General features: G+C 37.8%; 2 protein-coding genes across 12 annotated transcripts in view; one reads left to right on the forward strand and one right to left on the reverse strand.

Moving 5' to 3' along the window:
- ACYP2 (acylphosphatase 2) overlaps positions 1-13,402 on the reverse strand; it is a 156,354-nt gene that overhangs the window by 38,392 nt on the left and 104,560 nt on the right. The gene's annotated exons all lie outside the window — the stretch shown is intronic.
- TSPYL6 (TSPY like 6) lies at positions 1,394-8,152 on the forward strand (the record flags this gene model as incomplete). Its single annotated transcript, XM_079111592.1, is given in 9 exon segments — positions 1,394-1,455; positions 1,804-1,898; positions 1,901-1,999; positions 2,002-2,047; positions 2,049-2,296; positions 2,299-2,331; positions 2,334-2,502; positions 2,504-2,582; positions 2,586-8,152. Coding segments are annotated over 9 exon segments (1,002 nt in total). The 3' UTR covers positions 2,757-8,152.

Raw genomic sequence — 13,402 nt, forward strand, 5'->3', positions numbered from 1 at the left:
CTCTGACCACCCAATTAAATACTCCTACCATGCCACTGAAAGTGCTCTTGTTCAGTCACCAGTAATTCTTTCATTATAAAATCTAATGGTCAAGTCTGCTCTCCACTCCCTATTCCAAGAATTCTCAATTCCCTTATTCTATTGTTTTTTTCTGGAACACATAAAACTTTCTAACATGATATATTGTTTACTTGCTATTGTTGTTTATTATCTTTCTCCCTTGCTAAAATGTAAATTCCAAAAGGGAAAAATTCTTTGTCCTGTTTATGGACATATATTAAGGGTCTAGGAGCACCAGGCACACAGTAGGTATACAATAAATATTTGTAGAGCAGTTTAAAAATTAAGACAGGTTTATGTGTTCCTTGTAGGGTTGCTGTTTTTGTAGAAATTTTTTCCCCAAACTTCTGATTCAATTTATTTATTGTCTCTAGATCTATTCAGTTTTTCTATTGCACTTCAGTTAGTGTTCATGAGTTATAAATGTCTATGAAGTCATATATTTCATGTAAGTTTGAAAATAGATTGGCAAGATTTCTTAAATTTCTTTAAATCACTACTGTGACTGCATTTTCATTCCAAAATTTGCTTATTTGTTCTCTCTCATTCTTTTATTATCAATCTTTGGCTGATAGTCTGTATGGTTTCATAAATTTCTCCAATTATCATCACCTTTTCTCTCTTTAGCCAAACTCTCACCAAAATTTTCAGTTTTTCCTTATTCTTACAGGCTCAGGAGAGAATTATCACCCCCTTTCCTTGGAGTTAGACAAGGCCATATCACTAATTCTGACTAACGATATATATCACGTCCAATGGACAGATTTAAAAACCCATGATAGTTAAAGCATTGTCTTTTCAATAAATAGTGCTGAGTGAATTACATATTCTTATGGGGAAAAATCATGATCTTTATCACACCATTTACAAAGATCAGTTCCAGATGGATGGAGGACATGTGAAAGATCTTGGAGAGGCTAGATTTCTTAAATAGGTCACAGAAAGTATTAACCTAAAGGGGGAAATGATAAATTAGAACGCATTAAGATTAAAAATGTTTGCTCCTCAAAAAGCACCATTAAGATAGTGAAAAAGCAACCCCAAGAATAAGAAATATCTGCAATACATGTAACTGAAAAAGAGCTATCAAACCTCTACAAAGGATTCCTACAAATAAATATGAAACAAATATCCAATAGAAAAATGGGGAGAAGACACAGGCATTGCCCAAAAGAAGTTATCCAACCAATCAGAAAAAATAAGAAAGGTTCTCAATTCAACAAACATTAGGTAAATGCAAATTAAAATCAAGTGATACACTACCCATGGGAAGACTAAAACAAAGACAGATGGTCATGGAAATAGATTCTCACAAAACTATAGTGTGGGTATCATGAGACTGAAGAGTAGGTGTCGTGAGACTGAGCAGTGGGCCATGCAACTGTCAGTTGATGGGTGGGTTTCAGGAATGCTTCATCTGGGAGGAACATAGACCCTTACTGGACTGGGGTCTGGCTGCTACCAACATAAACACCCTGGCTGGGATCAAGGAGACCCCACTCCTTCAAGTCCACAGTCTCACCACTCCCAACCACGTCCCTCGAGAGGCTTCACCCACATAAGTGACAGGGGCTCTGCGAGGAGAGGGAGGACACTCAGATGATGGTGGAGGCAGGTGACAGCAGCTTGGAGGCCAACATGCTCACACAGCTGGGGCTTCCAAACATGGGGGTGGGAGAGCACACCCTAGGACACTGCAGGCTGTGGTAATACTACTCAGATCATAGTCTATTGGGGTTGTAGTCATAGAATCACCAGAGTGGGGCAGAAAGTAGCACCGCCACCTACTGAGGTCCTGGAAGCAGCCTCTACCTCTGTTGCAACTGATGGCAGCTTGACTTTCAGGGTGAAGAGACTCTTGGCCCAAGTGGGGAGAAGGCCCTAGAAAACTATGGCACAGAGAGGGCAACCTCTGAGGTGATGACCAGGTTGAAAGCCAAGGTGTGAAGACTAAAAAGTGTACTATCTTAGTAGCAGGGTATGAGAAGTGGAATGAGAAACAAGTCAAGAAACGGAAATGAAGGAGGAAAATGGTGGAATAAAAGAGGTGAGGAGGCAGGGCCCCATCCCCTGAATGTGGAGCCCAGTATGAACCCTCTGGAGGCCATCAGCTGGAAGTGGACACTGAGTGCTCAGGCTAACCAAACCTTCCTCCAGCTGGAGCTCAAGTTTGGGCGGTTGCATCAATACTATCTGGAGCAGAGGAACTACATCATTCAGAACATTCCTGGCTTCTGGTCACCCCTCTTCTGAACCACCCACAGCTGTCCATGGGATTAGGGGCCAAGATGAAGAGATGTTAAGCTACATAACCAATCTGGAGGTGAAGGAGCTCAGACACCCTAGGACAAATTGCAAGTTCAAGTTCTTTCAGAGAAACCCCTTCTTCAGAAACAAGCTGATTATCAAAGAGTGTGAGGTCAGACCATCCAGCAAAGTGGTATCTTTCCACTCCAATCATATGGCGCCAAGGCCATGAACCACAGGCTAGGAACCAAGATGTAACCATCAACTTCTTCAACTGATTTCCAGACAGCCATCCAGAGTACAACAGAACTGCTGAGATTATCAAAGAGAACCTCTGCCCAAATCCCCTAGAATACTACCTGTTGCATGAAGGGGCCCATAGAACCAGAAGTCACCAGATAAGGGAGACAGAGGGGATACCCAGGCCCTTTGGGCTCCAATCCAGTTAACCTTTGAACTTGGGATTACTCCTACACAAGGTCCTGTACCACCTCCTGCTGGACCTATGATTATCAGTAACTGGCGTGCCTTTTACTTCATGTGTGCGTGCTGACCTTTCTATACCTCTTTTAAACTTTGTTTTCTCTCAGCTTCAAGACTGAGAACTTCTGGGCTGGGGCTAGAGCTCAGTGGTGGAGCACTTGCCTAGCATGTGTGAGGCACTGGGTTTGATCCTTAGCACCACGTAAAAATAAATAAAAGCATCCAGTCCATCTACAACTATTAAAAAAAAAAAAACTGAAAAAAAAAAAAGATTGAGAACTTCGTGGCTGTGCTGCTGTATTTGCACTTGGTCTTCATGCTATTTTGCATTAACATTACATGCTACCTGGCCATGGTTCCTGGTTCACACCTCTCCAAAACAAGCAAATGATCCTATAGATTGCACTGTTTAGACTTTTATTTGTTCCCAGGGTTTCTGCTCTGGCTACTACCACCTGGATTTCTAGCTATGTGTAAAAGCCTCCTCTATTCACTCTTCTCTGGACTTGGCAGCATAGGCTCATGGCCTGTGGAAACTGCTGGGCATTAATGAAGTCCAGTAAGAACAACAGTGAGCTGTTTGGTCTGTGTGATTTATGTCACTGTTCTTCCTGTTTCTCTGATCACCTATTGCTGCCTGTTGCTGGCTGACCCTACCCGCTTGGGCTACTGAATAAATAAATTACAGATTATTGTCAGCTCTACTTTCTGGTCTCTAGTAAACAAGAATTTCGAGAACTGGTGATGGGCTAAGATTTTCTGCCAGTATACAAAAGACCTTTCCATTCCTTTTCTGAAAGGCCTCTCGAATTCCTTACCACTACCACCAACCACCTTCATCACCCAGAAACCCTACTGTTAGACCTGTGGCTGAGGTGACAAGTTAGAACCCTATTTTCATGACAAGGGCAATGATGGTGTCCTTGTCAAGTTCCAGAACTTCTCAGCACCAACCAGGAAATCTACACAAATTTAGGTACCTTTATTTGTTCCCCTTCCTCAGCCTGAAAATGATTAGGTGCCAGATATGCCAGGGCACATGTACACTTATCTTCAACCTCTTTTTCTCATGTCTCATATCTCTTTTTTTAAAAGTAGTAGTTCAAAAACATAGGTAAAAGTAGGCTTTATAGCAGTATAGAGAGTCCTAAGAAAATCTGGAATGGAACAACCATTTGACCCACTCATCCCACTCCTAAGTCTAAACCCAAAGGACTTAAAATCAACATACTACAGTGACACAGCCACATCAATGTTCATAGCTGCTCAATTCACAGTAGCTAAACCATGGAACTAACATAGGTGCCCTTCAACAGATGAATGGATAAAGAAAATGTGGTATATATACACAATGGAATATACTCTGCCTTACAAGAGAATTAAATTATGGCACTTTCCAGTAAATGGATGGAACTGGAGAATATTATGCTAAGCAGAATAAGCCAATTACAAAGAACCAAAGGCTGAATGTTTTCTCTGATATGCGGATGCTAATTCACAATGAGGTATTTGGACTAGACAGAGGGGAGTGAAGGGAGGGGAGGGAACTTGGGGGTAGAAATGATAGAATGAATGAGACACTATTACCCCATGTGCATTATATGATTACATGACCTGTGTAACTCTATATCATGTATAACCAAGCAAATGAGAAGTTATACTCCATTTATGTATGATGTGTCAAAATCCATTCTACTGTCATGTATAACTAATTAGAACAAGCGCAAATTTTTAAAAGTAGGCTTTCGAGTGTAACTTAGCACTATCATTTCCAGAGACAGAGAGGTTGTCCTATAAAATTGACTGCCAGAGGTCTTATTGCCTACTCTGCTTTCTACCCAGCTTCAGTAATTCTTAGAGGGTTAAAGAGATACAGATCTAGAGAGAATGAAAGATGATTTCTAAGAGATTGTAAGGCTAAAAAGACTAGTGGGTGTTCTAAGCAGAGAAAACTGAACAAAAGCCAGAGGTGAAGCAGAACTAAGCCAGGGGAAAAATGGAACTAGATCAAGACTGGTTTGAATGACAACCTGTGAGGAAGGGGTATTTACTCTGTTAGTGGTGATGGGAGGAGAAATATTTTTCTCAGGATTGGGATGGAAGAACTGAAGGGGACTGGAGTGTGACGTATGTTGGCAAGAGAAGCGTTCTTTGAAGAAACACAATTGTCTTTGGGTGTTTTCCTGTGGCCTTATTTTACATGGAAGATTAATACTGTGCCCTTAATTTTACTATATACTTGGTATTCTCTGTTCTGCTTACTGGGAAGATTGAGCTATACAAATTTCTTTTGCTTGTAATTGGGAGTAGTTGGAAGAATATCAATCTTTTCTGTACAATATAAAGACTAATGTGAATATTCACAGCAGTTTTCATCTTATTTTGGTTTCTGTTAAAACTATATCCTAAAAAATTCAATCTGAATTTTTCTGGTCAAAACCAGAAAACTGGAAATGATTGTCTTCATGGAAAAATAACCTACAAAAAGTTTATGGCTCTAGTTGAGTGTCTTATTTGATAATCTGTCCTTATAACAGCATAGTAATTGATGTGTCTCTTTCCTAAACAGCATAAATGCTTATAAGATGGTTCATAAGAGTGAAAGTGGACCATAGCCATGTTTGCCCTTCCTATATGTGTGGTGGTAAAATAAAAGCATTCTACTCTTAAAAAAACAAAAAGGATGGAAAATAAGCTGGGATGCAAAGTACACAGAGAAGCCAGAAGACTCATTTACTGCTAGTGGGAGAGCAGTCTGGTACTAACACTTTAGAAGATTGTTTGCCAGTATCTGTGCACACCCTCTAATCTGGCTCTGGGAGAATACTCAACAGAAATGAATACATATATTCACCCAAAGACATGGATAAAAGTTTTTACTAACAGAATTAGCACAATTTTAAGACCAGACACTGGGAGCTGCCCCAATGTCCATAAAGACTAGGGGGAAAAAAAAGGTTTTTTTTGCTTCTTTTTTTTCCCCTTTAGAATCAAGGACCAAATTCAGGGTTTTATGCATGCTAGCAAAATAAGTTTTTAAATATTGACACAATGAAAAAAATGTGAAAAATAATCATGCTTATATGAAGTAACATTAATAAATCTCACAAATATGATGTTGGCTCTAAGAAGACAAACATGAAAGTACATGCTATGAGTTCCATTTATATATGAAGCTTAAGAACAAGTAAAACCAACTTATGGAAGCAGATGTCAGAATAGTGACTCCTACCAAGAACAATGGAGGGTCTCAAACTACCCTACATGTAAGCTGACAAATTAGGCTTCTTAGTTAATGGATGCTAGATCAGATAAAAAGACCTTATAACTCAGAATGGTATCGGTATTCATACCAATTTCCTAACCTCTAATTCCCACAGGCAACATGAAGAAAGCCAGGTGACACCTGCACACATACGGAATTATATTAAAGGAAAGGAATCCTGAGTTTAGGGAACTTGAATGTTTCATAAGGAGCAGTGAGCATGCCTGCCCTTGGTTTTGAAGAGAGACATTATCTTTATTATTCTGAATAGTAAATAAACCTATGCCTTGTCCCATAAGAGAGATAATCTACTTTTCAAGCCTGTTAGCAAGCCTGCTTTTTGCTCTAAGGAGGACACTATCTTCTGAAACCGTTCACAAACATCTTTGAAAAGATATTCTGAACACTGGCAGTCAGTGCCTTTGTTTACAATATTTACAAAAACATGGGAGACACATGGAACCAACATTTACTTTGGGGTGGTAAGTAATATTGACTGGAAGGGAATATATGGGGATAGTGGATTCTAAAGGGCTGGTAATGTTGTGTATCTTGATTGAGGTGCTGGATATATGGGTGTATTCAATTTGTGAAACCTCATTGAGTTATATACTTGGTAAACACTTTTCTATATGTATATTATATTTTAATAAGCAAAGTAAGAAAAAAAAGTCCAAAAGAAAACTAAAAGAACCCAATTATTTTTCTTAAACCTCTGTGCTAAAAAATGGCCAATTTAAAATTGTGTTTCAGATCTCTTTGGGTAGGCCAAGAATTCATAGATGAAAATGCTAACAGAATCATTTGCTGTGCCACATTCAAATGGCCAAATTCCATTTCCTAAGAATAAAAATGCTCAATTTTCTAGTCATGGACCATCAATTTTTAGTATTTACAGTGCTTTGCTCATTTAGTTGTAAACAGTTCACTAGTAATGGCTTGTGATGGTTCATTTTCAAAGCTCAGTTCTTCCAACCAAATAAATAGTAAAATCCACATATTACTTAGTTCTGTTGTTGAGTAAGGATGATGCTACCTGTGATATACCTACTTTTTAAGATGGTCTTATTTTAAAGTTGACGTCTGTTCTTTTCAGGTTTCCCTCTTTGAGGTACAAATATTTCACTTGATAAGAGTTAAAAACAATTTCAACCTACACCTTTGACATATATTGGAGAAGACTATAGTATTAATAGCAACAAAATCTGTATAGCCATGCATGGTGGCGCATACCTATAATGCCAGCAATTTAGGAGACTGAGGCAGGAGGATCACAAGGGTAAGACCAGCCTCAGAAACTTAGTGAAGACTCAAGCAACTTAGCAAGACCCCATCTCAAAATAAAAAATAAAAAGAGTTGGGGATACAGCTCAGTGGTAAAGTGCCCCAATCCTTAATTCCTAGTAGCTTCCTACCCCTATCAAAAAAACAAACAAACAAACAAACAAACTGTAGAACTGAAATGAAATCATTTGGTTCAGCTTATTTGCACAAAACATCTTCCAGTTTTGTATATAGTAAGTTGTCTGGGAGATGATAAGGATAATAAGGATAATTCAGGGTTAAAAATGCAATCAGGTATTTTTGTTTATTGTTTGTTTTTTTCCTTTTTAAAATAATTCCTTCTACCAATTTATGTCATACTTATAATTTTAAATGGCATGCATCTGGATGGCTTTTTCGCCTAATTACCAATGACAAAATTTTCTCTTTGTTATTGGAGCTACAAGAAGAGATAAAGGATAATTTATGTAAAAGGGATCAGAATTCAAGTTTCATTTGTTTTACCAAGATTGATCAGGATGCAAAGGAGATAGATGAGATTTTCACACTTAGCATCAAACTTGTTTAGAATATAAGATACTAGAGAAGTGTGCTGAGCTAGAAGTCAGGTCACTTGAATTCTAAAGGTTTCTCCCACAGGTGTTCACTTGAGCAAACCACTTAATCCCAAGGTCATAGTTCTACTCATCTTTTCAATAAAAGGTTTGAAACACGATTTCTTCTAAATTTGAATTTTTATCTATCTTTAAATATAAGCTATTACAGAATGAATCAAACAACATTACCCTATGTAAGTTTATGATTACACAAATGGTATGCTTTTACTCCATGTACAAACAGAGAAACAACATGTATCCCATTTGTTTACAATTAAAAAAAAAAGTATTGGGATGTGGCTCAGTGGTTAAGAACCACTGGGTTCAATCCCCAGTACCAAATAAATAAATAAATGAAAGAATAAATAAATAAATATATATAAATATAAGTATATATAAATACATATATATATATATATATATATATATGTATGTTATTTATATGTTCCCATAGCTCCTCTGGCTTTCTTTCTCTGTACTGTTCCCAAGTGACCTTGCCACAGCCAGAGAGTTTCTGCCATTGCCTCTGAGATAAGGATCCTTAAATTGGAATCTCTGACCCTTATTCCAGATGGTCCCTGACATGTCCATTTTTTTTTTTTTTTTTTTTTTTGCAGTGCTGGGGATCAAACCCAGGGCCCTGTGCTTGTAAGGCAAGCACTTTACCAAATGAGCTATCTCCCCAGCCCCCTGACATGTCCATTTAAACAGTGTTTCCAGAATCTCCCTTTCTTTCTATACCTATTTTTACGTTAATATCTTTTATCTACATTACTGGAAATCTCCAGACTGCCCTTCCTGAATCTCCTCTTTCTTTTCTGTCATTCACACTATTAGCCAAGTGATCAGGTGTCTTCTGTTCAAATTTCCTTGTGAAGGCAATGCCTGCAGCTACAACCAAGTCCTGCCGAGGATTCTTACCAGAGTATATTGGCATAGAACTCCTTTCTGTTCCTCAAGCAACCCAGGTACCATTTAGACTCTGTGCCTTTGCTCATGACATTCCTTCATCTTGGATTCTCTTGCCCTTTTCCTTATGCATGGAAATCCTACCATTCCTTTTAAATTCTACTCGAAGTCCATCTCCTCTAAATAACCTTCTCCAAAACCACCTACCTCTTGTAGTACACGCTTTGTAGCATTTATTCCATGCAAAGTTATCATGAAGCTCAATTCTTTACATATGCAAATAGTTTATATTTTTGTCATTTCAATTTCATTCAATTTCAAGTACTTTCAGAATCAAGACCATGTTTTAGTTCCCTTCTTACGACTTGATTCCTTTCTTCAGATAACCTACAATCTACCACAGGAGAGAGGCATAACCAACGAGTGTGAGAAATGCTAAAAAAAGGACAAGCATAGGGTACAGTGGGACCACCCAGAAAGGAGATATTTGCGCCACCTGAGGATTAGGGGTGTCAAGGTGGCTTTTAAGTTCCATTCTAGGCACAAACCTAGACTATAAGCTTCTTCAGAGTAGGTAGGGAGCTATCATTCTATTTAAGTACCCCTAGGGCACAGCATTGTGACTGGCACAAAACATTTACTCTAAAACTAGTGAGTGTATAAGTAAAAGTTACCCAAGTCTCTTAGCTCTAAAAGTGCAAAGGAGATATATTAGTCTTTTATATTCCACTTATCATCTGGTCAATAAACACTAACTGGCTAATGGAAACATAATAAAAGAGTTAATAACTTACTTTTAGCTTGAGGATTTAGGTAAATGTTAATTGGCACACTTTCCCAAATAATTCCTAGGAAAGGAGAACCAGACCAGAGATTTCTATCAAATCCTTGCAAAGGTTAGTTCTACCTCTCTGAAAGGAGGCTATGTGGATAAATGAGCTATTTTGCAATCACAGACCAAAATTAAGCCGAGCTGCCATATTTACTCTTCGATCTCTAAATTAACCATAAGTTAAAGGGAAATAACAGACTTCAGTAGAGGCCTTAGAAATAGGCCATAATAATAACAGCTATCATTGACTGAGGTGTTCTGTTATGCTTCATTCTCACACAACTCTGTGGGTCATTCCTCTCCCTATTTTGCAGATGAGGAAAGAGACTCGGTCGAGATTATGGGTACTTGTGACTAAACAGTCACTGAGCCAAACAGTGGCAAAGTCCAAATTCAGACCCAAGACTTTATAATTCCAGAGTCTGATAATTATATATGGACAGATACAGTATCTTTTGTTCCACAGTAGAAAATTATTAATCAAAATAATAATTGACTTAGATTTTTCCCCATCTGTATACAATTTTTCTTAGCATATGAAACATTTAGCAATTTTGATATTCATTAATGAATCTTATGACATAGGATGAATGCAGAATCAAAGTAATATGTAATAATTTGTGTTTTTTCATTTAAATATTATAACATATTATAATTAACATCTTCAAGATCTGGAAACCACCCACACATGAATGTAAAATATAATGGCATTTATGACACATGTTCTGTTGATTAAAATCATCTTGCAAAAGGAACCATCAAAGCTGGAGCATATTTTGAAGTGTTCAGTGGCTCAGTCGAGCCTTTTACTTTAATGCCAGATGAACCAACAACATTTGGAAGACAATGCACTTTATCCAGGAAGAGCAAACAGCAGAGAGGTCTTCTTGGGTGGGGAAGAGATTATGTCACTGTCTAGAAATGTTTGATAAACTTGGCTCCTCAGCAATGGCAGGCTGGAGGAAGAATGCACTGCCAAGCAGCACATGTGAGGTCCCAGAAATGTGATGGAAAAGGAAGGATAAAAATGGGGAAAACTCAAGGAGACAGCACAGTGGAAGAGAAAAAGAGTCATAGAGAAATTTTCAGTGTTAATCTCACATACCCAAAAGAAAATTGGTGTGAGACCTAACAAGACAGTGTTCCAGATTGTCTTCTAACTTAATTTTGGGAATTTGGGCAGTACTTGCAGTCTTCCTTTGTTTGGAATTTATTAATCAGGATGGGACAGAAGTGGACTAGAGTGTCCTAAGTTTCTTTTGATTTTAGAGCTTTGATTAAAGCGTGGTTCAGAGGCTGCAAGAGTACTGGGGTTTTTTTGAACATTATACTTACTGGGACTCCATTAGAGGCATATCCATCCAAATCAGTAACAAAGGATGCTCACTTATGGTCACCATTACTTAACCATACTAGATATTAGACAATACAATTAAGAAGTATAAAAATTTATTTAGAAGTATAAAAATTTAGGGAAGGAAATAAAACATTTACACTTTGTGGCTGATATGGAAAGCCTAAGATATTCAACTGAAAAAGTACTACGTGAAAATTTCGTAAAGTGGAAACGGAATATAGAATTACTATGTTGACATTAGACATACAAACACAGTGAGTTAGAAGATAAAACGGGAAGACTCTATATAATAGTAACAGTAAAGATGAAATATCTAGGAAAACAACTTAAAAATGTAGCAGGTTTATGAATAAAGTTTTAAGTATTCCACACACAAAGACTTGTACAAAGGGAAAGGCATATTAAGTTCTTAGCTAGGAAGACTAATTTAAAGTCAAATGAGCAAGGCTTTAAATTAAACATGAAATAATAAAAATGCTAGAAGAAAACAAGGGAAGCCATCTTTTTACTAACTTTGCATGGGGAAGCCTTTCTACTTAAAATCTGGAAAAGAAAAGGTTCATAAATACAATGTCATAAAAAATTTAAAATCTACAAAGCAAAAAAATCCATGAAAATGATAGAAGTGACAAACTAGGGGAAAATACAGTCATATCACAGACAGGGGCTAATCTCTCTAATAGAGAGCACTTTAATCACTATAATACATAAATTCATATTAAGCAGATTTCTCAAATGGTGAGAAAGGATGAATACCAAAGGGATGCAGTTTAATGATGTAGGGACTTGCCAAAGAAAGGTGCTAACTTCCGATTAAATATGCACATTTGACCTAACACACCAAGTATAAATTCATCCTGTCAAACAAATTCTCATTTTCCGCATTAACAAAGGAAACCAGCAGCCAAAAAGAGGGCAAAATGAGTGAGACAAACCTTTGATCTCACAGGACAGACATCAGTGATGGACAGGTCACTTTAGGATTACTGAATTCTACAAGGATATTCTATTTACGAAGCCTGGTTGTTTCTGTCTTGTTTGACACTGTGTAGAAAGTAAAACGGTCGCTGCTGCAGGCTGTGTAACTGTGCTGCTCATCACTTATGCAGTGGTGTACATGGGTTTGAAAGGATTAATTCAAATGTTAAAGACCGCAAACCTGCCCTTACTTTCACCAAGCACGCAATATAGTCATGTCATCTGCACTTTTATTAGGCATATTAAACACGTGCTATTATTTCATCTGAAACGTTTTCGTGCTCTTAACAGCAATACATTTGGCGAATAAATCTGGTCCTATTGGAATATGTCTTATCCCTTGAACTAGAACTTTATTTGATCATTTGAAAAATATGTCTATTCCTTCTCCTAACATGGATGAATCTTTACCTCATAGAGGAAAAAAACAAAAATTTTCCCCCAAACCCTTCTACAACTGTTTGACTTCAAATGGAAACAACAAAATATTGGAGGTCTCAAAGAAGTCTACAGGGAAGCCCAAGGGCATTGTGTCTTGAACCCACCCCCCCACATACACACCAGGGTCTCATTATATTGCCCATGCTGGCTGCAAACTCATGATTCTTCTGTCTCAGCTACCTGAGTAGCTGGGATTACAGGCACATATCACCGTGCCCAACTTTGAATTTTTTTCAGTGAATGGTTTTCAATTTAAGCCTACTTCCTGAGCACCTGAGTACATACTTCAATACATTTAGTTAGGAAAAGGTTTCCTTCTTAGAACAGGTGGTAATTCTGGAACAATCCAAGAACATACTGCATTGTAAGATTGCTATTTCCATGGAAATCTGGATAAGGGTCAGCTGGCATATATTATAGTTACCCAAGTTATGCCTGAATTAGGTATTAATTCAATTTATAATTATCGAATGGACTTAATTAAAAACATATTTCATGATTCCTCATTCATAAGCTTTTGGGAGGGACAGGGTGGCTCTACTTTAGCAAGACTTCTCTAAAGTTGCAAAGAAGATCTCTTTGGACCATCTCAATGGTGCTTGCTCTCCAGTTAGCCAAAGGAAGAAGGAGAAGAAGGAAAACCACCCACAAATAAAGACTTACAAATTTAAAGCGAGGACTTGAACAAGAAAAATTACACAAAACCTCTACACCTGAATGAGAACAGAGATTCATCCCCTCAGCCTAAAGATCTTCCTAAAATTGCTAAAGTAAAATAAAGAACTGGATGGGTCACATGTCATAGGTGAAAGGGACCTTATTTTAAAGCTTAAGCCAGTAAACTAGGAAAGGTAGTCGAGGTCATATTGTTAGGCAAGAGAAACCTTTGTCTTGCAGGAGGTTTCCTTCTGACTCCTAAGTTGCTATTTTCCTCACCCTGTCCGCGGGAG

Source organism: Sciurus vulgaris (assembly GCF_902686455.1).
Source record: "Sciurus vulgaris genome assembly, chromosome: 14".
In the NCBI taxonomy this organism is placed as follows: Eukaryota; Metazoa; Chordata; class Mammalia; order Rodentia; family Sciuridae; genus Sciurus; species Sciurus vulgaris.